Source organism: Phoenix dactylifera, chromosome 14 (assembly GCF_009389715.1).
Source record: "Phoenix dactylifera cultivar Barhee BC4 chromosome 14, palm_55x_up_171113_PBpolish2nd_filt_p, whole genome shotgun sequence".
NCBI lineage: Eukaryota > Viridiplantae > Streptophyta > Magnoliopsida > Arecales > Arecaceae > Phoenix > Phoenix dactylifera.
The window spans coordinates 10,256,126-10,281,073 of NC_052405.1; the positions used below are offsets into that span (position 1 = coordinate 10,256,126).

At 38.4% G+C, this 24,948-nt stretch overlaps 2 protein-coding genes across 8 annotated transcripts; one reads left to right on the forward strand and one right to left on the reverse strand.

Annotated features, from left to right (window-relative positions):
* Positions 1-2,586: 2,586 nt before the first annotated feature.
* LOC103715656 (peroxidase 5-like) lies at positions 2,587-3,950 on the reverse strand. Its single transcript, XM_008803368.3, has 2 exons — positions 3,711-3,950; positions 2,587-3,564 (listed from the first exon to the last, which is right to left on the reverse strand). Exons 1-2 carry the CDS (start codon positions 3,921-3,923, stop codon positions 2,782-2,784), a joined length of 996 nt encoding a protein of 331 aa, XP_008801590.2. The 5' UTR covers positions 3,924-3,950; the 3' UTR covers positions 2,587-2,781.
* A 4,325-nt stretch (positions 3,951-8,275) lies between these two features.
* Positions 8,276-20,951, forward strand: LOC103715638 (E3 ubiquitin-protein ligase CHIP-like). Of its 7 annotated transcripts, none has more exons than XM_008803350.4 (8): positions 8,276-8,655; positions 12,473-12,540; positions 12,640-12,703; positions 16,497-16,568; positions 19,772-19,905; positions 20,032-20,185; positions 20,266-20,376; positions 20,469-20,951. In XM_008803350.4, exons 1-8 carry the CDS (start codon positions 8,539-8,541, stop codon positions 20,592-20,594), a joined length of 846 nt encoding a protein of 281 aa, XP_008801572.1. In that variant the 5' UTR covers positions 8,276-8,538; the 3' UTR covers positions 20,595-20,951. The 7 variants fall into 7 exon arrangements, with proteins under 7 accessions (XP_008801572.1, XP_008801554.1, XP_008801578.1 ...); XM_026808038.2 differs by lacking the exon at positions 8,276-8,655 and adding an exon at positions 10,983-12,111; XM_008803332.4 differs by having other exon boundaries at positions 12,473-12,703.
* Positions 20,952-24,948: the final 3,997 nt, after the last annotated feature.

Consider the following 24,948-nt stretch of genomic DNA (forward strand, 5'->3'; position numbering starts at 1 on the left):
GTAATAGATTATATCCAATTATTCCTATGTTAGCACCTTATTTCGTACAAACTAGGTCACACTTAAACCTAAGTCCTTTTAGCGTAAAGGATTCTAGGGCATCAGCCAACGTGGGCTCATCCCCTGAAAAATCCCCATGGACCATTTGTTGCTTTAGTGTTAGTAATTTGGAATGCTGACACAAATTCCAATTTGACTGGAATCACCTTATCTCCCGCAATAACTTCTCAGCTACATCGCTTTATTATTTATGGGAGCAGAGTCATGATAACAAATTTAATGTACCAAATAAAAAAAAGATTTTATATTAAAGAATATAAAAGAAAAAAATAATATATTAAAATATTTGTAGAAGAAAAAAAATAAAAAAATAAAAAAATATTTTTCTATTCGATGCGTATTTGGTATATCTCAAAGGTTATATAAACTCATCTACATACTCCATATACGAAAAATAATACAGGCTCATATAGAATCATACTAACAAAAAAAAATATTACTCGTTGATACAAGCTATTATGTGATCCCTAAAATCATTCTAACAAGATCATGCTAATAAAGAAAAACAATGCTGATTGATACAGGATCACACTAATAAAGAAAAATATTATGGGTTGATACAGGTTGTTACGTGATCTTTATGATTATGCTAACATCCTTCTCAAACTCAAGATGATACTATAGGTGCCAACTTAAGTTTGAAAATCTGATCACGAATATACCCATGTAATAGATCAAGCGCTGAAGTAGCAGCTCAGAAGCCGACTTGATAGACTAGGAGTTGATAGAGCAGCTCAAAGGCGGACGTAGTGGTAGATCAAGAGAGCACAGCACGAGATGTTATAGCAACTCAGAAGCTAATGTAGCATATTAGGAGTTGACATAACAATGCAGAAGCAGATATGGCAGATTGATGTGTCAAGTTAATATAGCAATATAGAATTTGATATGGCATAACAGAAACTGACATAGCAACTTAGAAACTGATGCGGTAGATCAGAAAGCTAATGCAATATACTGATGTGTTTGACAATACTAATATAGCTAACTAGGTAAAATAATGTGTCCACTGACATGACCGACTAACATAGCAAACTAGTGTGTCTGTTGATGTGTCTAACCGATGCGACAGACTACGCATTTGCCAGTGTGGTTGATTTGCTTATCTGATGATGTGGCAGCAAAAAGACAATAAAAGATGACACTAGCAGCGGGCACAAAGCTCAAAAGAAGGCAACAGAAGGTCGACAATCCTCATAGATGGAGGCACTATGGAAGAGGAGCAAGAGACCACGAATTGGATGGTGAAAATGCTAGAAGCAGCAAATAAAATTGGAAATGGAGGAAAAGAGGCCAAGCAATAGTGAGAAGAGATTGTCGAAGATCTGAAGCTGGGGAGAAAAGAAGTAGAGCGGAGCTGCAGATCCATTAGAAAATAAAGGAACTTTGGATGTTAACCTACCGAAAGTAGAGGATATGCAGATCGACTTAGAAATATGAGATTTTCGAATATTGATTCACTAAAAAATAGAGGATCTATGGAAAAATAGAGGATTTGCGAATCCACTGAAAAATAGAGAATCTTCGAATATTGATTTACCGAGAAACATAGATTGATAGATCGGCAATAAAAGTCTTCAAAGCTTCTAGACATGGTAACGATGGCCACAGTAAAGGAGGAAAAAATGATGGCGGCAGATTAGGTGATTAGTGGCTCTGATACTATATTAAAATATTTGCAGAAGAAGAGAAAAACAAAAAAAAGAGAGAAAAATAATTTTATTTCGCTGCTCAATCACATTCAGTACATCTTAAGGATTATATATACTCAATATAAGAAAAATTATATATATACTGATATAGAATAATGTTGACAAAGAAAAATATTACTCGCTAATACAAGTTGTTATGTGATCCCTAAAATCACTCTAACAAATATTATACTAACAAAGAAAAATAATACTGACCAATACATAATCACGCTAACAAAAAAAAATATTGTGAGCTCATACAGATTGTTACCTGACTTCTAAAATTATGCTAACACAATACAATATATAATAAAATATTGATTTGGGTTTATGTCATCTTGCTTTGCATACGAGTAAGGTCAAGGTAGAAGATGTACTTGCCAAATGCAGGTAGTGGCTGATTGAGAGGAAATCGTGCTAGAAACTACTTGAGTTTGGATTGGATGAAATTTCACACCAAGCAAAAACATGGATCAAACCTGACTTTATATTGAGTTGATGTCAAATTACCAACACAAACCTAAACTAATCATGTAATATAAGTCCTGATTATACACAAACTATTGTTAGATCCAACCATATTCAAGCTAAAGCGGCCAAGTTGCATCCATAAGTTTTACAATCACCAATACCAGTCATTTATTTTCTTTTTTTTTAAAAAAAAAGCAGGAACCAAGTGGATTATCATACATACTGCCCCAAGGAGACATTTTCTTTAGATATTGGCTTGCTCAACACTCTAATAAGCTTAATTTTTCGAAAATACGATGCCTATTCACCATCCTTCTGGTTTGAACATGAAATCCCCCATCTATGGAGAAGGGTGCCAATCGGCTAAACTAATAGCTATTGACATTACTCAAACTTAATTTGATCAATTGCAGTCTGACTTAAATCATACAAACATCAAGGGAAAATAAGTCTTAGATTGTGCATGGACCACTCTTAACTAATTGGTTTCAAAGCTCCCATCTTTACCACTCACCAATAGTTGAATCCCCAACATACATATATAAGAATCGGCAATCCCTCAGTTAACAAGCCGGCAATCCCTCCTCACCTCTCCCTGGTCCCCTGTGAGTACCTCCACCAACCCCATCTTGCTCATCGCCTTGGCAAACTTCCTCGCCCATTTACTTCGGTCTGCCGCCATGCGTTCCACCACCGTCCTCGTCCTTCTCTCCGTCATCAGCACCTGGTCCGACGCGAGCAACCCCTTCCCCATCTGCATCTCCGCGTAGTAGGAGCCGTCGAGCGACGTCCCGGCCGCCGGAATAAAATTTACCTTCTGCGCCTCCAAAGCTTCCGCCGCCGTCGTCCTCGGATCCGGACACTTCGTCTTGAGGTACTCAGCGTGGACCGTCTCTATGGTTGGATCTTGTGGCAGGGCGGCCGTGTAGTTGTAGAGCCGGCCGCTGAATGAAGGGCAGTGAGCCCCTCCGATGGAGTGCGCACCGGAGAGAACGACCATCTCGCTCTGCGAGAATCCTTTCTTGGCGAAGTTTCTTGTGAGCTGCTCGACGGTGGCGAATGGCCCCGGGAGGTCGAGCGTTTCTACGGCACGGGAGACGGTACCGTCCCGGCGGCCGGAAGGAACCGGGTAGTGCTGGAGCCCGGCAAGGACCGCAGCATCACGAGCGGCGAAGGCGAGGATGTCGGCGCAGGAGACGGTCCCCGGGCAGAAACTCTCGATGATGCTTTTTATTGTGTCGATGACTTCGATACCATGCAGCGTGTAGCCATTAGCCACCGACACCTTCTCGACAGGCTCGCCGGACGGCGTCTCATCGAGCAGGATGGATGCATCGCAACCCTATAGGAGAAAAAGTCCAAATCTTGAAATCTCGTGCGAACCATGCAGGAAGAACGTTAGCTCAAAAATATGGAATCAAATCCATGCATGCATGCAAGTCTTTTCACCAAAACCAGGCCTGCGAACGTACGTCATGACAAACTTACTCGAACGAAACAGTCGTGGAAATGGAGGCGGATCAGGCCGGCAGCGATGGTCGGATCCAGGAAATGGCGGTTGCGGACAACATCATGCACAATCTGTTCAACATCCGGGCATGTAGAGTTGTAGAATCCAAGTTGGAGTTCTGACCTCCTTGTGTTCAAAGCATTTGCGGATTGCACGAAGATGAGGAAGAACAACAGGGTGGCCGGAGCCATGGTGGTGGTGGTGGTGGTGTCACCCAGAATAATTGGAAGAGCACAAGAATTGGGAAGGAAAATGGATGAATTCTATTTTTAGAGGTTCGTTTGTCTCAATCACCCCGTTGACAGAATTATTGGCCGCGTTGAAGGGTCCTAGATTGGTATGTTCAAACGGTCAAACTGTTAAGATTGTCCTCCAAAAGTGTAAGGTCAAAGCAGCTTCGATGTTGCGAGGCTCCCATTCATGCACAAGAGAATTTTCTCTGAGAAAATTTGCTAAGACCAATTTGGACTATATTTATAAAGCAATGCTATGAGAAAATGCTATTTATGCGCATTGTCTTGTTGTCACATAGACTCAATATAAACCATGGTGCTATCAAGTTCACCGTGATATGTGTAGGATGAACCTTTTTTTCTGCTCATAATTGGCATTTTCTCAATTTATGGGGATTAGGATATAATTAGATATAACAATTGTTATTAACCTGGAATTAGAATATAGGTAGCTGTAACAATTGTTATTAACAGTTGCAACGAAAATTAGTGCACAATAAGCATAATATAGTTGTAGCTCGAATTTCTATATACGAGATTAAAAATTTAAATTTATTTTTAATGATTATTATGCATATTTAAATTAAAATTATTTGTTAAATTTTATTATAAAGAATGAGAGAATGTAAAAGAATAATTATAGATTCAATATATCTCATCCATTGCAATGAGATTATTGCTAAATGCTGACCATTAATCAGTTCCTCATGAAATTTGTAAACCTCCTAAGTAGTGACCTTCCAAAAATATTTTAAATCAAGTAATGGCCAGCAAAAACTTTGGAATTTTGCCTTCTTGCCCCTTATACTTGGGGCTTAACTTTCCCAGCTCCTATTTTAATTTATCTAATTTTTTGATATATTTCTTTCTCTCACCTATGGCCTTAGTAGTAGTAACCTTTATTACCACGAAGATAATTCAAGAATTTTGTCTATATATTATTACTTTTCCTTGTCATATTTGATGAATGTTTTACTTCAAAATGTTAAATGATTTTCATACTTTGTTTACTTTGTCATTGAACCAAGGACTAGCTTGTTTTGAAGTTTCTATGATCAATTAATATTTGAAACTATAGTCTCATAAGTTTATAAAGAAAATTCTCTATTCAATATCATTAATATATGCAAAAGAATTGCATATGCCACATAGTGGACCAGAATTATCAACTTCTTCCTCTTATGCCACACAATGATATATATATTATTTTTTTAATCATTTTACAAATTTAAATATTATATTTAGTTGCCGCACAAGAACGTGTTAATTAATGTTTGTGTGCATTGAAGCCTATTTTGTTTATTTCTTTCTCTCTCTCTCTCTCCTTATGTACGATATTTTCTCAACTAGTGGTTCCTTAGGCCTTAAACAAGGATCCATAGAAATAGCCATGTGCCATCAGATTAATCGATAGTTTTTATTGTGCAAGTCCTTTTGATGCCAAACTTGGTTTCTTATTTTCTTTCTGTAGTTATACAATGTAAGCTCTATAGGCAGTTTCATTCATCTATCAACTAACCAATTGGCAAGTCAGTGTTTGAAGGCACAAGGGAGGAAGGGACATAGCATAGTTACTCGCTTAACCAAAGGAGTTGTTGTGGAAGAGGTGAGATTCAAAGGGTTGGTTTCTTCTGGACCGAGTTTATCAGCAATTTCAGAACTATCAAAAGGACCAATGGTATTCGATGAATTCCACACCAAAAATATTGTGTTCCCTATACGCAAGGATAGTGCATTATTAAGTGGGAAAATTTTGTTCTAATCTCTTAGCAACATTTTAGAAGCCGATGAACCTTTAGTTTGCCTAGGAAGGGGAAGATAAGATTCTCTGCCTGCCATCTCATGTCATATTGTAAAATCCATCTGATTTCCTAGCAAAGAAGGCTATCTTTTCGGTGTTAGATCTTGATATATGCAATGCATGTAAATGAAGCACCACTGCTTTCCATCCATATCTGATTGAAGAAAATGAAGAGTCGGCTAATATAATGTTTTTGAGATTTGGGAGTTAATTTTAAGATCCAATGTTTTACTTTAAAGAATTTTGACTTTTTCTTTTTTAATTTAATAGTGAAATTCCTAACCATTTAGTTTTTCTTTACTTAGTGCTAGTTGGAGTTTGTAACTGGAGTTGCATCAGCTCAAGTAGCAGGTCTAGTCTAGTTTACTTGTTTGGATGATTTCAACTTAAATTGCATAGTAAGTTGAGTTTCTTGTTGAGTTACAATTCAGAACTATTTTGCAGTAGGTTGACTTACGATCAAAATAGTTATGGGATTAGTTGCAATTGCTTGAATAGGTATCGTAATAATAAAAAGAAATATTTTCTTTCCTTCTCCTTCCTTTTCTTTCTCCTCCCTACCTCATGCTTTCAAGTCTCTCCTCACCACCTTCAATGTCTCCACCGGCCTCTACCACCCCCGAGAGCCCCATGATCTCCTCTTTTACCTCGATCTTCAATTCTTCACTGAAGAAGGCTTCTCATTTTTCCCTCTCTATTCTCCCCCACCCTACTATTGACTCCCTCCTAGTTTCTACCCTTGTTGTCGACGGTGGCACCTGTCACCTCTGGTAGGCCCTTGGCTGCATCCTTCATGTTGGGCTTCATTGCAGCACCCTCTTCCTCCACTCCACCTCCTCTTCCTCCACCTCTCATCCTTCACCTTCTTCTCTTTCCTCAAGACTTGCACCACCACTTGTTCCCTCCTAATGGATGCATAGGCTCTCTCCACCAACAGCTTCAACACCAACCTCTTCGTTTAGAAAATCTTCATCTCCATATATGTTGAGCACTCTCATCCGATATACGTTTGCAAAGTGTTCGATAGAATGTATATTAAAGGCATACATCTTTTTCCCAAATTCTCCTCTAAACATAAGAAGTGAACTTCTTTTTGTAAATCAACTATTGTAGCTTAAGTTGTAATATGATTTGAGCATTCATTCAACTTCAACTACATGGCTCCAAACAACTCTTCTAGTATTACATGTGATGCACATGTAGCTGGTAGGGATAAAACATTGCAAATTGAAAACTTGATGGAAGTAGAGTCGGTCTAAAAGTAGTCATACTGAAGGAATTCTGTTACAATAGTAGAAAGATAAAATTAAATTCACAATAGAAAAGTCCTACATTAATTAAGATTTCACCTCTATCTCCTTCACTACCATTTACATAAATGCATTACTAAATTAGTCATGCTAAAGCCAATGTAATGTCTCATTTTTGGGAATGTGCATTTTAAAATATGGGCAAGTTGGGAAGACTTTTCTAAGTAACAAATAGAGGTAAAAATTTTCAATTATTGAAAAGTAAATGAATGAGAAGATCAATGGAATTGATTACATGGATGACCTAGCCATGAAAGTATTTAATTAAAAAATGATCAAGCATAAGAAATTCCATATTATTGCATGTAGAAATCTAACAATCCGCAAAGAAGACCATCAATATTAAGAAACCTTTCTAAGTATTTAATTGAGTAGAAAGTAAACTCTAACTACCTAATTGAAATGTTGTATATTATGTCATATTTGTTACTAGTTAGCATTATCTCCATAGGATAGAAAACATAACTGACTTAAAGAACAATAGGGAGTAATGTATTGTTTACTGGGATGGTGGTAAGATGAAGTAGTGATTGTGATTTTACAATTTACATATACAATTTTTTTTATACTCAAGGGAGTAATGTTTGGATGATTGAGATCGTGGTGAGATAAAGTATAGATAGTTGTGATTCTATCGTTAAAATATTTAATTATTTTGCTACTAAGTCTAGATTCTTAGGATGCACTATTCAGAATTGAACCATTGATTGCTAAGCAGAAAGGTGTAACCATTAAAGGTTGGAGCAAGCCTCGATTCATCTCTTAATCATAATAACAATTGAAAATAGTTAATTTTATAGGGTTGTGATGTTAGAAAAAAAATAAAGAGTTTATTTGGCTAAAATAATGCTAAGATAGTATATTTTGTCCTCTTCATTTTATTTTTCTTTGGCATGTACCATAGGAAGACAACACTTTTGAGGATGTGTTCCATAATATGCCGTAACCTCCCTTTTTATTTTATCATGACATCTATGATTCTTTTTTCATTTATGCATAATTTTTTCTCCAATATACTTTATATTATACATTCACAAATAACAAAGAGAATAAAAATTAAGAAAATAATTATCAGATCTATTATAAGACTTTTTGATTGATAGGATCATGGCCATTCATCAAGATGGCCCTTCTGTTCAAACACGTGCATGGCACGTGCTCCGTCCTTTATTCATATGCTAAAGGACATGTGTCGCACCGTAGCTTTCTTATTGATTCGGTTGCAAGAACGCAAAAGCTTCTCTCTCCATCTCTCTTCAATTCATTCTCTTCTTCCCCACAAAATTTCGACAACCGTAGAAAGACAAGAAGGAAGAAAATCGAAACCCCAGAAGGAAGATTTAGAATATAAACAACGATCTCGTCTTCTTTTCTTCCCCTCCCTCTTCTCCCGCCAAGAAGGAGAAGCGAAGACGAGTAGAGAAGAAAGCAAGAAAGAAGGAGAGAGAAGAGGGAGAGGGCAATGACTCTGCGCCCGGTGCCGGCGAGCGTCGCCAAGCAAGCAGAGCTCCGGAGGCTCGATGGAAACGCCTTCTTCAAGAAACAACGCATCGGCGCTGCCATTGATGCCTACACAGAGGTATACTCATACCCCAACCGCTTCTTTCCTCCTGTTTCTTCCGGTTCTTAATGATCCGGTTCTTGATTATTCTCTAGCAGCCTTCGATTTGATTTGGATGGTCTTGGGACTTCTTTTCTCTTACATTCAGTTTGTTCTTTGAGTCAGAGGGAGTCAAATCACGGTCTTTAGGACCAAGATGCTAGTTTTCTTTTCCAAATCGAGTTCTTGATCTCGTTGTTCGTCTTAAGTTTCGACCTTTATTTGTTCTCTGTTACCTGTTCTATTTCTTTGCTATTTGATTGGTTTCTTTTGGTGTTTTTTCTTAATTTTTCACATGAATTCTGAAGGTTCTATATTCTAGGCCTTGGATAAGGAAGCAAGAAATAGCTGTTCCCATCAGGTCAATACACTACACTACTTTCTAGGTTCTCGTGATGTCAAACTTGGTTTCTTGTTGCTCTCCGTGGTTAAGGAAGTTACACTCTTTAGGCATTTCCATTCATCTTCCAACTGATTGATAGACGATGCTACAGTTCTAGATGGGGATAGGCAAGTCTACTTTTAAGGCAAGGCCTGGACGTATAGGGCTTGGAGCACCCAACTTGTTTTCTTCTGGATTAAGTTTACTGGTGATAAGTGTCAGTGATAGTTTATTGAATTAGTTAGTCAAATATTTATGAACCTTCCCTTGGTGTCTTTGTGAGGATAGAAAAAGGCTTAGGTACTATGTGAGCATTCTAAAATATCGGCAAGCTGCAAGGCTGCTATTAAGGAAACGGAGGCAAAACCTTCAGTTGAATGCATGATCTAAATATTGAAATATTTCTTTGAAAAATGATCAGAGACAAAAAAAATTTCACCATATTGCATGTAGAAATTTAGTAGTCTGCATAGAAGTCCTTTGTTTTATGATTTATATATAATATCTGGAAATTTAATTATTTCCTATAAATATCTGTACTCAATGTCGCTCACTCATGCCGATAAACGCTCTTATCTTGTTTTCAATTTAGGGTTTGCTAATGTTACCAACTTACCCCTAGTTATTTCAATGCATACTAAATAACAAGTAGAGAACAAGATGAATATTCTTAGAAGTCAGAATAATTTAAGCAAACAATTATATTAAAAGTTTGTAGCAAGAACCAGTACCAGAGCTCGTATTGGCCAACAATCGATTTGGTATGGTACTAGTAAGTATCGTACTGAGCCAAGGTGTATCGGAGTTGAAAGCTTGGGAGAAGAGGAGGGGAGAGAGGAAGAAATCCTAACCCTGACCTTGACCCCTACCCTATCCCTCGAAGGAGGAGAACCAGGAGGAGAGAGAAGATGAAAGGGGGAAGAGGGAGAAGGATAAGGGAGGGAGGGGGAGAGAGATGTACCAAGGGAGAGGCATTAGCATCGATGTTGATCTAGGGCTTGAGAACCATGCCAGATCGAGGGAAAAAAAGGGCGTCAGCATTGCATTGGCGTTGATCGAGAGGGAGATACCGTCTGAACTGTCAATCAGGGATAGAGAGAGCTGGAGAGAAGTTTCAAGAGGTCAATAGACAGAGATCGCTGGGAGAGAGATCATCGAAAGAGAGAGATTACAAAGAGAGAAGAATCTAGAGAGGGAGACCGGATAGAAGCTTCAAGAGACCCATCGAGCCATATATATATAAAAGAAGATTTAATTGAACGGTTGAACCGTGCTAGTTACCGATCGGTCTAGTTCGGTATGCCTCGAATTACCTGGTTCGGCAGTCCATGGTTTGTAGGTTATTTAAAAGAAGAGTGATTTATTTAAAAGTCAAAGGTTTATATGGGGTTACCTTCATCATTAATTTATGCCACTTTTGTTTGCTAATTTATGGTATAAGGCGCACGCTTATAGTTTTTTGGTCTTTATTGTACTTATAGTTCTATGGCATTTAAGCTCTCTAGAAAGTAATAAGTAGCTCGCACAATTAATTCCCAGGGGAAATTAAGAGTGCCATAAAAGCTAAACTGCATTGCAATCTTTTAAGTACTTTATTAAAATTCTGTGTATTGTGCTACATGCACTGCTCAAAAGATTTAGCATCATCTCTCTATATATAATGCAAGAGCCTAAGGTGAAGATTTAGATTGATTGTGGTTCTCCTTGTAAAAGTGGCCTTTATTTAGTAATTATGTCCTATTAAATGCTTCCTTCCCTCTCTTTCTCTGTGTGTGTGAAAAGGGAACACAACTAATGAAACTTTGAAAAAGTTTAATGTCAAGAAAAAAATCTGATCCCCAATCTTTACATTGGTTGATGGAATCATGGGTGTCCATGAATACTTTCCTTTTTAATAAGTCCTATGTATGCTGTATATTCAGTAGTTAACATAAATGAATATTTAAATATTTAAGATTTATCATATGTTGAAGGAATCATGATGACCCATCAAATATCTCCTACATTGTATCAACATTAGCTTGTTCTAGTGCTAGTGTGTGTGTATGCACACACAAATCGATCTATTGGTTCGATCTGCAAGAATGCTGCATATGATTTTTGCTAGTTATTCTGGTAATATTCACTCTCCACACCTCACACCTTTATAGGTACTATGGATACTAATAGTAGCTCATCATGGTTCAGTTTTCTCTTATTGCTTTAGATAAACAAGAAAAATTTACGAGCCAAAAGTAGGCATGCATTTACATGGTACATAATCAAATAATAATAGAAAAATCTTTTTTCAAATAAATCAAAGCCGTCCTGGATCCTCTGACATGCATTGCATTGCATGAGGCCAACACTTAGTGAATGTTGAAAGGACTGTATACAGTATATGCTATCATCCAATGCTAAAACTTGAAATTAGCTTCAGCTGGTGTGTCCATAGCCCTATCACACTCCTCAACCTTAAAGCTACTTCCATTTTCTGAAAACACACTTAGTCCAGTTCTTACTCGGTGGGTGAGAAACAGATAAGTGGACCTCCCAAGAGAAGTTGGAGGGTATTTTTCAAGTTGCATAAATAATGAGAAATATTTTTAGGAAATCATACTTCCTATTAGGTGCCTTGCACGTGCCCAACACTAGTTTATTTAATGTTAGAAGGATAATAAGCCTTGAAATGTTCACAATCTGCTGTCAGCTGTACTAGTTAAAACCCGAACTTTCATGTTCCTTGTTCTCTGCAGCAACTCCACCCCTCAACCCCACCCCCAAAAAATTATTTCTTGGTTTCTTTCTTCTTTGGAAGCTTTATCAGGAACATAAAAGAATGATAAAAATCTGAACCCTAGAAAGGAAATCAGGAAATATAGATGATCTTTTCTTCACTCCCTTCCTACCTCTAAGAAGAGAGAAGACAAGTGGAAGAGAGGAAGGAGAAGGTGGGGAGGGTGATGGCATTGGTGCTGGTAAGCATCGCTGGGAAAGCTAAGCTCTGGAGGCTTGATGGTAATGCCATTTTCAAGAAAGAATGCATTGGAGCTGCCATGGATGCCTACACCGAGGTGTCTGTAAACCTTAATCACTATTTGCCTTCCCCCCCTTCCAATTCTAATGATTAATTTCTTGATTTCATGGCAGTCTTTTGACTTGATCTTTGGACTTGATTCGGATGGCCTTGATTCTTTATTTTTTTCTTCTATGTAGTTCATTTTCCAAGTCAAACGGTGTCAAACCATTGAATTCTTGTCACGTCAAATCACATTTTTTTCCCCTGATATATTGCTCATTATTATTAACATTATTTTTTCCTCCCCAAATGGAGTTCTTGATCGTATCCCCTAAAGTTTTGTTCTTTGTTCCTACTAAGCTGTTTCATATCTTTGATATCTCTTTGTTTCTTGATTCAATTGTTTGGGATTTCAGGCAATTACTTTGTGCCCAAATGTGGCAGTGTATTGGACAAACCGGGCACTCTGCTATCAGAAGCGGAAGTCTGCAAAAGCAATATATATCTCTTGTTCTCCTTTTTCAATAATTTCTCTTCATTATGTTGATGGGTTTTGCATTTCGTTGCTTGTTGCATTTGGTAGAGAGTGGACAAAAGTTGAAGAGGATTGCAGAAAAGCTCTCGAACTTGATAGCAATTCTGTTAAGGTAGGCACAATCTCACTATTTATATGCATATTAGTTGTTATGCTAAATTTATGTTTTAAAAGTGGAAGCCATGGCCTTCTTTGTTTTTACGATGTTTGCATATTGTTAGATGGTTTGAATGCTCTCAATTGATTGCTGCCCTACTAATTATAGTTGTGCTAGGTGATTGCCTATTTTGGTTGATGATTTCCTATTTTGCTCAAAGAAATATCAATTGGATCTGTTTAGACCTTTTAGGCATGATTCATTTGTTGCAATCTGGAGTAAATAATTATGTTTACTCTGTTACGACTGCCATTTTACTGGGATTGTTGTATTTGGGCCATTCTTTGTAGTCTAAATGGCATTTTAGGTCTTTATATCTACTTTTTGCTTTAGTTAATCTTGAGAGTGCATACGTGGCAGCCTGAAATCTGTCCAGAGGGACTAATTTGAGCTGCATGAGAGATGGTGTAAGGTGCGATGATTGTATTATTCCAGGACTGCCTGCAAAATGCATATTTAAGCATGTTGACAAACATTCATGTATTCAGATACATATGCTCATACATACTCATGTTGGTACCAGTTTTCTCATCTAAGGTAAATGTAAACTAGATTGATGGATAACATGTTGGATAAATCCAGGTAAGTGGTTATGGATCAGCTTAGGTTGTCTGCTTTGCAGATCCCCAACCATATATGAATAAATAATCTAAGAATCCTAAGATTTACATCAAATGCTATATGTATAACTGTTCTAGTAAGATGGTCGTAGTTACATGTATATGGATAGGGAATTGGTTAATATGAAGGCGGTTCCAAACTGGACAGTTGGTTGAAATCATCTTGTATTGGTTAAAATGGAATCTTCCTGATTACAGAGACCTATACAATCTAAGGTTCGCCATACTGGCTAGTACCGTACCGGTACCGGTACCGCACCGGTATGCAGTCTTTTACTGTACTAACACTTGGTACTTCTCACCATCTTGTACCGTATCGTGTACCGACATTATAATAGGATGGTATTGGTTCGGGGTCTAGTCCGGAGACTCCTTGATACAATCTATTAGAGTTTTTTTAATCATTGATAAAATTCATGGTGGACAAGAAGGTTGCTACAGTGATCAATTGGATCCGGAGCGGGCATGCCAGGACGGACTTGCACCCCCTAGTCCATGATATTTGCCACCTTATGGAGGAGTTTGGGTCTTTTCGCATTTTGCATATGTTTCGGGAGGCGAACAATGCAGCGGACTGGGTCGCCTCCTTTGCAGCATGCCATCCTGGTGCCATCTCATGGGAGGCCTTGGAGCACGTGCTGCTGGCACTAGAGCATACTTTGTACTGTGATTATTCTGGGTGTACTCATGGCCACATGTAGTGAGATGCCGCTGCACAAAAAAAAAATACGTTTTAGTAAATAATCCATCTTGTATCCAAGCTATAAATGTTTTCAGTAAATTTTGAATGGACAGTCGAGCTAGGGCTATGTTGCTGTCAAGAGCTCAATTTCTTTCATAAATGTAGATTGTTCATTGTCTGAAGATGGTGTTAAAATTTGGTTACTAACTTACTATCCGGGATTGACATTAGGCCTCTTAGTCAGAGTTTTTCCTTTATTTTTTCCTTTGACATATAGCTTACACTCATGCTAGATGATGAGCATTCCTTGTTTACTGTCATTTGTTTTACTATCACGTGATTGGATAAGTTGGAATATTGTATCACTCTAGGTTTCAGATCTTCTGGATGCTTGGATTAGTTTTGAGAGAGTTGGTACATCAAAGTGGGGAGGGGTTTAAGTGGGCAATGAATATTATCAGTTTGAGCCAAATGGTCATGGAGACATCATAACGCTGATAGTGCCTGGTAATCTTTTTCTTAACTAAATTGTGTGGAATCTTCAGAGAAACATGTCAACAGTAACCACACTTGCTAGAATTGTTGACTTAAAGAATATAGACTCTCTATAGAAGTATGTTCCAGTGGTTTGGAGGGACTGTTAAAAGTTTTGGGAGGGCTTCTATTTGACTTTGTTTTGAGGTTGGGCTTGGTTTTCAAGTATTGGAGTACTGTATGGTTCTGGAAATTCTGTTATGATAGTTTGAACCGGGAACTTTTTGTGTTGGATGTGGGGGAAGGCAGGTTTGCAATTTAAGGTTCACAAGACATGCACAACCACTATTGACTTCAATAATCAATCGATTATTGTTTTTGAGGTACATTCCTAGAACAACCGCTAATAAATGTCTCATTTATTATTACGGGGAAGAGATGGTAGCAAATTAGGTTATTCATTTTGAGTTAAGATGAGACTGAATGGTTCTTTTATATTTCTCTCAATAACTTGTCGATGTTAAAGTGTGTTTGAAAAAAGCACCTAGAAGATAGGTTTAATTTGAAATAACTTACTTTCTGTGGGAGATTCTGAAGTTTTTAACAGGTTGGATATTTCAAAATGATGGTGATGTCTAGTTCTGTAGTTCTAGGGACAATAAACTATAATTTAACTATCATTGTGCTGGATAGAACGAAACAAACTTGACAATATCATGCAGAATTACGCCCATTTTGAAAATTATTCTTAATAGACAATATGCATGTATACACATGCACACATGTGTGTCTGTCTTTCTGTGTTTGTATGCATCTAAGCAGATACACATATACATATCTTGTGTTCTTGTGCATGCATGCACATAAGGGACTTGTTTGGGGGTTGCTAAGATTTTGACATATTGTTGCTCACTTTTCTTTCTTTCTTGTTTTTTTTTTCTTTTTAATTTTTTAACACTTGCTGTGCTGCCTCCTGCTGCGGCATATTGTAGATCTTGTTTTCCACATTTTGATTGACACCGTATTCATATCTTGGGAATCAAATTGGAAGATATCTCAGTTAGTATTCTTAAATTGGGAGCTTCTTTACGGTAGCAAATTGGAGACTATAAGTGCTTGCAAAGCCATGGGAAAGTCTACATGGAAGCTGGTTCTACGTGTGCCCATGTGTTTCCTTGTGCTTACTTTAATTATTTTCATGTCCATATATATGTGATGTATATGTAATATATTTGTATCTGTATATCTATTGTGCATAATTTTATTCTTCCCTCTTTGCCTTTATCTCTTTTCATAATTGTTTCTTGGATGACAGTCTTTTGTTTGTCCATATGCTCCTGAACTGATGTCCAATTTGCTTTAAGACATGTTGTGCCTTGAGTAGATATTGAAAGGATTATAAGTCTTTGTAACATGTACATAATTCTGGCTGTCACTGGAGCACAATTACTTTACCTTGAATCTGTTTCAGTTTTGCCTCTTTAAATATGTCTTGCACATAGGGAAGACATACTTACATAAGTATTTGAGGCTTTTCTTGTTACCTGCAATTTAATCAAATGAAGACACACAAGAAAATTAGTAAAATCTTGAAAATATTAAACTAAAAGAATATTAATGTATTTTGCATATCACAAGTCAATATAGTTCTGTAGCAGCCCTGTGCTTTATCACTATTATGGTGTGATCTAAATATGTGGATGAGGTATTTTACCTTCTTGTTCCCTTTGCCTGTTTTGTGCCCTGCGACAAATATTGTGATGTAGCATCTGCCATGTCTTTTTAACAACCATTGATTCAAAAATTATTGTTACTAATATTGTGGTTATACAGTGGTTCTTCATAATGAATATGATATACTGTCATGTCTTGCATGCAACTGCAATTTCTTTTCCCTTATGTACTGATTTGTTTAAATGATTTTCTATGTCTTGTGTCATAACCGACTGTACTTTCTCTGTTATATTGAAAGGCTCACTATATGCTAGGGCTTGCATTGATAGAAAGGCAAGAATTTGCTGGGGGAATCAAACAACTGCACAAGGTTGGGTACTTGTAATAACCACTATAGTCCTTGCTCTCTTCCTTCTACATTTATATCACAATACTTGAGTCAAGCTCATATCTCTTTTTTTGCCTTTCCTTTCTTTCCATTTTTTATCATGACTCAAGACATTCAACTTGGCTTTCAACTAAAGATTTTGTGAGCTTTTATTTCTTTCATGTGCCTATGATAGTCCGCTTGACCGGTACCGGGACTCGTACAGGTCAGCGGCTGGTTCGGTACGCTACGGTACCGACATACGGCATGCAGTGGCGTGCCTGTCGGAACCGACACACCATTTTTTTTCAATATTTTTAAGTTTGAATTAATGGTAATTAATATTTTTTTTATTTTTTTCAATGATTTTAAGTATAATTTGATGTTTCTTGATGTTTTTAATGTTTCTATGATGTTTCTTGTCCTCCTCCTCCTCCTCTTCTTCTTTTGCTTCTTCTTCTTCTTCTGCTTTAGCTTCAGCTTCTTCTTCTTCTTCTGCCTCTTCTTCTCCTTCTTCTTCTTCTTTTCCTCCTCCTCCTCCTCCTCCTTCTCCTTCTTCTCCTTCTTCTTCTCCTCCTCCTCCTCCTTCTCTTCCTCCTTCTTCTTCTCCTTCTTCTTTTGTTCTCCTTCTCCTTCTCTTTCTCCTTCTTCTTCTTCATCATTTTCTTCTGCTTCCTCTCCATCTTCTTCTCCTTCTTCTGGTTCTTCTCCTTCTTCTTCTTCTTCTTCTCCTTCTTCTTTTTATCCTTCTTCTTCTTCTTTTTCTTCTTTTGCTTCTTCTTCTTCTTCATCATCGTCTTCTTCTTCTCCTCCCCCTCCTCGTTCTTCTCCTCCTCCTCCTCCTCCTTCTTCTTCTTCTTCTGCTTCTTCTTCTTTTTTTGCTTCTTCTTCTCCTTCTTCGGCTTCTTCTACTTCTTCTCCTCCTCCTTCTCCTCCTCCTCCTCCTCCTCCTTCTTCCGCTTCTCCTTCTTCTCTTTCTCCTTCTGCTCCTCCTCCTCCTCCTCCTTCTGCTTCTCCTTCTTCTCCTTCTCCTTCTTCTCCTTTTCCTTCTGCTCCTTCTTCTCCTTCTCCTTCTCCTCCTCCTTCTCCTTCTTCTTCTACTTTCTTCTCCTTCTTCTCCTTCTCCTTTCTTCTCCTTCTCCTTTGTCTCCTCCTTCTTCTTCTCCTTCTCCTTCTCCTTCTTCTGCTTCTTCTACTTCTCCTCCTTCTCCTCCTCTTTCTTCTTCTACTTCTTCTTCTTCTCCTTCTGCTTTCTTGTCCTTCTTCCCCTTCTTCTGCTTCTGCTTCTGCTTCTTTTGCTTCATCATCATCATCATCATCATCATCTTCTTCTTCTTCTCCTTCTTCTGCTCCTTCTCCTCCTTCTCCTTCTCCTTCTTTCTCTTCTTCTTCTTCTCCTTCTTCTCTTTATTCTTCTTCTTCTTCTTCTTCTTCTTCTTCTGCTTCTGCTTCTTCTCCTCCTCTTCCTCCTCCTTCTTCTTCTTCTTCTTCTTCTCCTTCTGCTTTCTTTCCTTTTGCTTTCTTCTCCTTCTTCTGCTTTCTTCTCTATCTCCTCCTCCTTCTTCTGCTTCTTTTTTTTCTTCTTCTCCTTCTTCTCCTGCTTTCTTCTCCTTCTTCGACTTTCTTCTCCTTCTTCTCCTCTTTCTCCTTCTTCTCCTTCTTGTCCTTCTTCTCCTTCTCCTTCTTCTATTTTCTTCTCCTTCTTCTCCTCTTTCTCCTTCTTCTCCTTCTTGTCCTTCTTGTCCTTCTTCTCCCTCTTCTCCTTCTCCTTCTTCTTCTTTTGCTTGCTTCTCCCTCTTCTCCTTCTCCTTCTTCTTCTTTTGCTTGCTTCTCCCTCTTCTCCTTCTCCTTCTTCTTCTTTTGCTTGCTTCCTCTTCTCCTTCTCCTTCTCCTTCTTCTGCTTTCTTCTCCTTCTTCTTCTTCTGCTTTCTTCTCCTTCTCCTTCTTCTGCTTTCTTCTCCTTCCGCTTCTTCTCCTTCTTCACCTTCTTCTTCTTTTGTGTCTTCTCCTCCTCCTCCTCCTCCTCCTCCTCCTCCTCCTTCCGATTCTTCTTCTTTTTCTCCTTTTCCTTCTGCTTCCTTCTCCTTCTTCTGATTTCTCTCCTTCTCCTTCTTCTGCTTTCTTCTCCTTTCTTCTCCTTCTTCTTTTGCTTCTTCTGCTTCTGCCTTTTCTTCTTCTTCTCCTTCTGCTCTTTCTTCTTCTTCTCCTTCTGCTCTTTCTTCTTCTTTTGCTCCTTCTGCTCCTTCTTCTTCTTTTGCTCCTTCTCCTCCTCCTCCTCCTCCTCCTTCTTCACCTTCTTCTCCTTCTTCTTCTCCTTCTTCTCCTTTTTCTTCTTCTCCTTCTAATTCTTCTTGTCCTACTTCTTCTGCTTCTTCTTCTTCCGCTGCTTCTCCTTCTAATTCTCCTCCTCCTCCTCCTCCTCCTCCTTCTCCTTCTTCTTCCTTTTCTCCTCCTTCTCCTTCTCCTTCTCCTTCTTCCCCTTCTCCTTCTCCTTCTCCTTCTCCTTCTTCCCCTTCTCCTTGTTCTTCTTCACCCTCCTCCTCCTCCTCCTCCTCCTCCTCCTCCTTATTCTCCTTCTTCTACTTCTCCTCCTCCTCCTTCTCCTATGTCTCCTTCTTTTTCTCCTTCTCCTTTTTCTCCTTCTTCTCCTTTTTCTTCTTCTTCTTCTTCTCCTTCTCCTTCTCCTTCTTCTTCTTCTTCTTCTTCTTCTTCTTCTCCTTTTCCTTCTTCTTGTTGTTGTTGTTGTTGTTGTTGTTCTCCTTCTTGTTGTCCTTCTTCTTCTCCTTCTCCTTCTCCTCCTCCTTCTCCTCCTTCCTCTTCTTATTCTCCTCCTTCTCCTTCTCTCCTTCCCCTATTTCGAATCTCTCTCTCCCTAATTGGAATAGAGATCCCCCCGTTTCAAATCTTTCCCTCCCTTCCTCCCTCTTTTTCTCTCTCCTTCTCCCTCTCTCCTCCCTCTTTGGCTCTCGCTTTGTCAATATGCCCTGGAATGGCACAGTACGGATACGTACAGTGCCAAACCGGTTCCTAGCCGGTATGCCTTCCGATACCAGCTCGGTGAACCATGCCGATAGGGTTTTGCTTTGTTCTGATTATATTGTGCCATGAGAAATTCAACTTTAATGTGTGCTTTGGCATCATATTTTAGTTATCTTTTGAGCTGATTTTGAATCTTGAATAACTTATTAGTTTACCGCCTAAAATAGGCTTTTGATCTGGGGAGAGGGAGAAACCCTGTGGGATGTATGGTGGAGGAGATTTGGCAGACTCTTGCCAAAGCAAAGTACATGGAATGGGAACTTTCATGGAGCAATCATGCGTGGAGGCTGCAAAATTTGAAGTAGGTGATGCCTACCAGCACTTGTTGCCAAATTTCTGTTTCTTATCTTTATGTATTATAAAGCAATGCAGGCATCAAGACCTATTATTAGATTTGACATTACCAAAATATGTGCTGTCAAATCAGGGAGGCCTGTGAGAGAGCTTTGGCAGAGTATCATTTTCTTGATAATTCTCTAGCTGAAGATGCATCAAAAGATGCTGCTGATGATCATTCTGAACAACTTGAACTCCTAAACGAAGTGTTCTGTAAAGCTGCACAAGCTGACATGCCGACACAAGTGAGAACTCACTCTTAAGAACCCTATATATGCATCCTTATCATCTGGACCAGTAATATTTGCCATACTTGATATTGTAGGTGCCTGACTACTTGTGCTGTAAGATTACACTTGATATCTTCCGGGATCCTGTGATCACCCCAAGTGGTGTTACCTATGAAAGGGCAGTGCTTCTTGAGCATCTTAAGCAGGTGTTTTATTCTTTCTTGTTGTAGACATGTGGTTCTCTAACTTATATGTTGCTGCCCTTCTCTATAATTATGCATCAAAGCCTTGACTATAGGTGGGCAAGTTTGACCCAGTCACAAGGGAGCCGCTTGAACAACACCAGTTGGTGCCAAATCTGGCCCTCAAAGAAGCTGTGCAAGCATATCTGAATGAGCATGGCTGGGCTTATAACAGTAGCTGATGCTGGAGTTGTCAAGCCAGACATATATACAGCATGTTGCCCCCTCGCCCCTTCTGTATTTTTGATGCCATCATTGGCTTCAGTAGTGGTGTGATGCTTTATTTTTTGTATGATTCCTTCCGCCCATTGCATGGAAAACCTTTTTTTGGTTCCTTGGAATGGTTGTATAAAGATCTTTTAGTTTCTGGTCTGCAGTGATGGTGTAGTGTTCTGGGAAACTTATATCTTTAGTATTATATTTAAATATACTAACTGGCAAAGGTGGCATGAGGGTTTGGTTTTGATGTAATTTCTTGTTTGCTTTCCAATGCTGTGAATCCTGTTATGCAATGCAGGCATCCCAATTCATCTTTCGAATATGCAATGCTAATTGTTTGGGCATATGCAATGTGGGCGTGGAATCTTTTTTCTTTTTATTGTATCAATGTATTTGTCGTAAAGGCATTATCTTTTGTGACTACCGGTAGATTTCAAGGAATCAAATCTGAATTCCATGACTAAAAATCCTTTCATCTTAAACTTCTGAAACATGCCTCCGACATCTCCTATAGGCTAGTTTTGGCCTATCTAAAGATTTTTTTAAGCATAGATGCCCAACAAGAAATAAGGTCTCTACAAGCCTTCGCTTTAAGAAAGTCAAGCAGAATTTTGAAATGGGTAAGGTAACAAGGTTGCACCTTTTGGCAAGTAGGTGGCTTAGTGTTTCTCGAATTTTTTGTGCAATATGATTTTTCCGACATGCAAATTTTTGATTGCTGGGTTTGCAGCAACAGAAAGTTCTTAGGAAGTAAGAGTTGAAATGAGAATGTTGAAGTTTACTTTACCTTCCATCTCCAGCCTTGGTATTTGAGCACCATGGGGCTGCAGAATGATGTTGAAATTAGAGGCATCCAAAATCAACTACTTAGAGAATTTTTTGCATCTCAGGACTGACAACAAAGGTATCTTCCTAAACTGTTTATTTTCCTTGTCGACCTATTTCTTGATATTTTTAGCTGTAACCTGGTTTAAATATCAGAAGAACGAGGGCTTGGATGCTTGAGTTTAGGGGAAGAGAAATATCGTCTCTGGATGTTTGATATCATAGGTTTTGACAGTAAGTGTGCAGCAGATCTTTGTAGTTTGTCACTAATTATGCAATCATTTCCTATATAAATTTGCAATATAGATGGGTATGTGGACTGGATAATTAAGTGGAGTGCATCTTATAGGCCTATATCAGTAGGATCTAGCAGTATTACTGATTGCTTATAAAAAAACTACTGCCCTTTGTTCACATAGCACATGATTTATTTACTTAGTGCCTACATCTTGCTGACCTTAGGTGCTTGACCTCACGGAACCTCTACCGGCCATGATGTTGGTAGTTTACTATTTCTGACCCCCTTGAATGAATTGGCATGGGGCTTGGTGATGTTAAAACTCCCTATCAAAAGGATAAGGTATATGACTCTTGGATAAGGTTGGTGAGTCAATATGAACCTTAACAGAGGTGCATAAATAGCCCTGAGATCCAGCATAGAAGGAAAAGTGATTGAAATGGTGTCTCATTACCATATGCTCGTTAAAGGATTTTAAGTATCGGTGCACACAGTCTATACTGGTTGTTTGGAATTTACCATTCGCCGTTTGAGAACACCGGGGGGTTCGGGGGGTGGAACCCCCTGGCATATCATCGGTAAAAATAAATATCCTATTCCCCCCCGAGGGGGGCTTTGGGGGGGTAACGTTCCATAACCTAAGGAAGGGGAGGGGGTTCGGGGGAGGAGAAACCATCCCCTCCCCTGATCCAACGGAAATAAATTATCGAAGAGAAAAGATTCCCCATTCTATATTTCTATAAGTATTTCATTCTCCCGAAAAACGAAGGTCGAAATCCCTCTCTTTCTCACCCCAGGGAAGACCACTTTTATCGTATATAAACAACAAGTAATTTCCTTCCCTGACTCGCTCGGACACCTCGCTCAAACACCTACTTCCAGATTAGATGGACGTTACCCCCCTGCCCCCTCGGGGGGATATCCGGTCCATAAATGGACCTGTCACCTGGGAATTGGTCGTTACCCCCCTTCAAAAAATACTAATACCAGCATTCCTCCTTTATGGGGATTGTAGAGTTGTACGGTAATTCATCTCTATTTTGCTATCCAAGTAGCAAGAGGCATAGCTTGTGGCAGTATGGTACTGTAACATACTAGTATGAGTACTGGAACTTTAGACCTTGGTTTCACTTTTTGGAAGAAGAATGGGCTGCAGATGTTGATGCCAACTTCCTTGTGAATTTGACAAGTTTTTTGCAATAATCAAATTGCCATATGTTGGTGACAGTTCACTAGAACTTCTTGAGACAATCAACTGTATGTAGGATAATATGATGCAATTAGACTGGAAATTTGCTGAGGATGAGATAGGTCCATAAATTTGTCAAGAAAGCCGTACCATTATACAATGTAACTTGAGGAGCATCCTTGGTTTAGAATGGATTTGATGCCTTGTCTCTTTTGGACAATGCTTGGATGACTATTAATCTGTTCCTTTACGTTGTTGGGCTTCTACTTGGTGCATTGCCTTTTCCCCTCCCCCTTGAGATCCATTATAGGGAGAATCAAACACATCATAATCTTAGAAGAGAATATTACCTCTTTGATGGGTGAAGCCATAACTCTTTACCTTTTGCAACTTCCCTACTAGTTAAATCTCCTTCAAGATGCCTGTGGTGATAGTTGAGAAAATTGAGAAGATTTGGGGGAGGCAATGATGGAGCTTAAAAGCAACACTTAAGTGAGGGCATCAACAGATTGGTCATAGGCATTGGCTTGTTGTTAGTGGTTGCTGTAATTTTCAAAACTGGCTCCCTCTTTGGAGATCTTGATGGTAAAAATAGTCTATAGATCGTTATTGCAAGATATGCAAGAGGAACAATATTTACTTTCACATTGTTTTCTTCAAGTATGCTGAAGCTGGGGTTCTTTGAAGCACGGTTATTTTATGATTGGGAAATGAGCAATACTCGCATAGATTTTGAAACAAGTTTATAGACCTAGTTTATACAATTTTCAAATATACTCGCAAAACTACCTGCAAATGCATGCTAAATTAAATACCATTTTAAGAAAAAATAGTAAATTTGCCTATTATTTAATGTATATCAAATGGTTTTAATTTTGAGGGTCATAATGATTTGAAATATTTATTAGTGCAAATTTGAATGGGAAAGAGTAACATTACAATGGCGTGAAAAATACTAGTTCATCAATACAAGGTGAATGCTCAAAATTATACCTGTTGGAATCCTGTGGTTGAGAGGACATGGGGCAATAACACACGTGTTTAGCATAAAGGTCTCAAGTGCCTTACCTTCTTAAATTATCAAAGGTTTGAAAGTTCAAACCTTTCTCACCTCATAGATTTGAAGGAGCATGACAGTCATCTAATTATCTCACACAACCATCTAATATGACCCCACCCCCCTCGGTTGGTAGATTTTCTAATCTTTTCAAAAGACAGAAAGATTTTGGTGCATGAGAATATCCATTTGTCAGTTGACGTAGTTTTACAAGTTCAATCACAACTGTCGATGGTTATGATATCTGATCATTATGGTACAGTTGGATTAATATGTAAAGTAACAGATTTGGCTAATCAATGTCCTCTATTGACTAACATTCAAATTCTTGAATTCAAAGAGTGATCCAACTATTCTCATAAAAGAAGGAGAGTTCCAAGTGAATTGTGCAAAATGTTAGCCAAAGAAAAAGGGGGTTATGATGGGATTAAGTCTCATCCTCCCAGATCGATCTATTCAATGGTATGATATGATTCTTTAATAAAATTCAAGGGCTGTAAATAGTTCTGAGTTTCATATCCTACACATCCAAACTTCTGATTTTAGTAGAATTCCCTTATTTTAAGTTTGATGCAGGTTGTTTCCACTTTGATTCAATGGCTTTGATTGTCTCTGACAGAAAATATATTGGCACATCTATATATAGTATAAATTAGTTCAATAAAGATCTTTTATGTTATATGAACTCATAAGTGATGATCTATTTCACGACATATTTTCCAGACTAGGACTCTTGGGATGTGAAATTGAGTTTATGCTAAATTGCTGATATGTTTGCTATCATAAAAAATGTAGCTCATAATGTGGAATATAGAAAGGTTGGTGTAGAATGCAGACATAATATTTGCTCCTACAGAATTCTTCAAGTGCATTGTATGCATGCTATGCTATCACAAAATATATGTCATGTCATCCATGATTGAGAGTAAAATTGTTGATTGGACATCTTGCGATAAAATATGCACTTGAAAAGAAAATATGCAATCCTTGTTGTGCACTTGAAAGTAT

Bases quoted from the DNA above. Each gene is read 5' to 3' on its own strand.
- LOC103715656 (XM_008803368.3), bottom strand. From the start codon at position 3,923: ATGGCTCCGGCCACCCTGTTGTTCTTCCTCATCTTCGTGCAATCCGCA. The intron at 3,565-3,710 runs GTAAGTTTGTCA...TTTCTCCTATAG, and splicing joins TCCACGACTGTTTCGTTCGA to GGTTGCGATGCATCCATCCT.
- LOC103715638 (XM_008803332.4), top strand. From the start codon at position 8,539: ATGACTCTGCGCCCGGTGCCGGCGAGCGTCGCCAAGCAAGCAGAGCTC. The intron at 20,186-20,265 runs GTGAGAACTCAC...TTGATATTGTAG, and splicing joins AAGCTGACATGCCGACACAA to GTGCCTGACTACTTGTGCTG. The intron at 20,377-20,468 runs GTGTTTTATTCT...CCTTGACTATAG, and splicing joins TTCTTGAGCATCTTAAGCAG to GTGGGCAAGTTTGACCCAGT.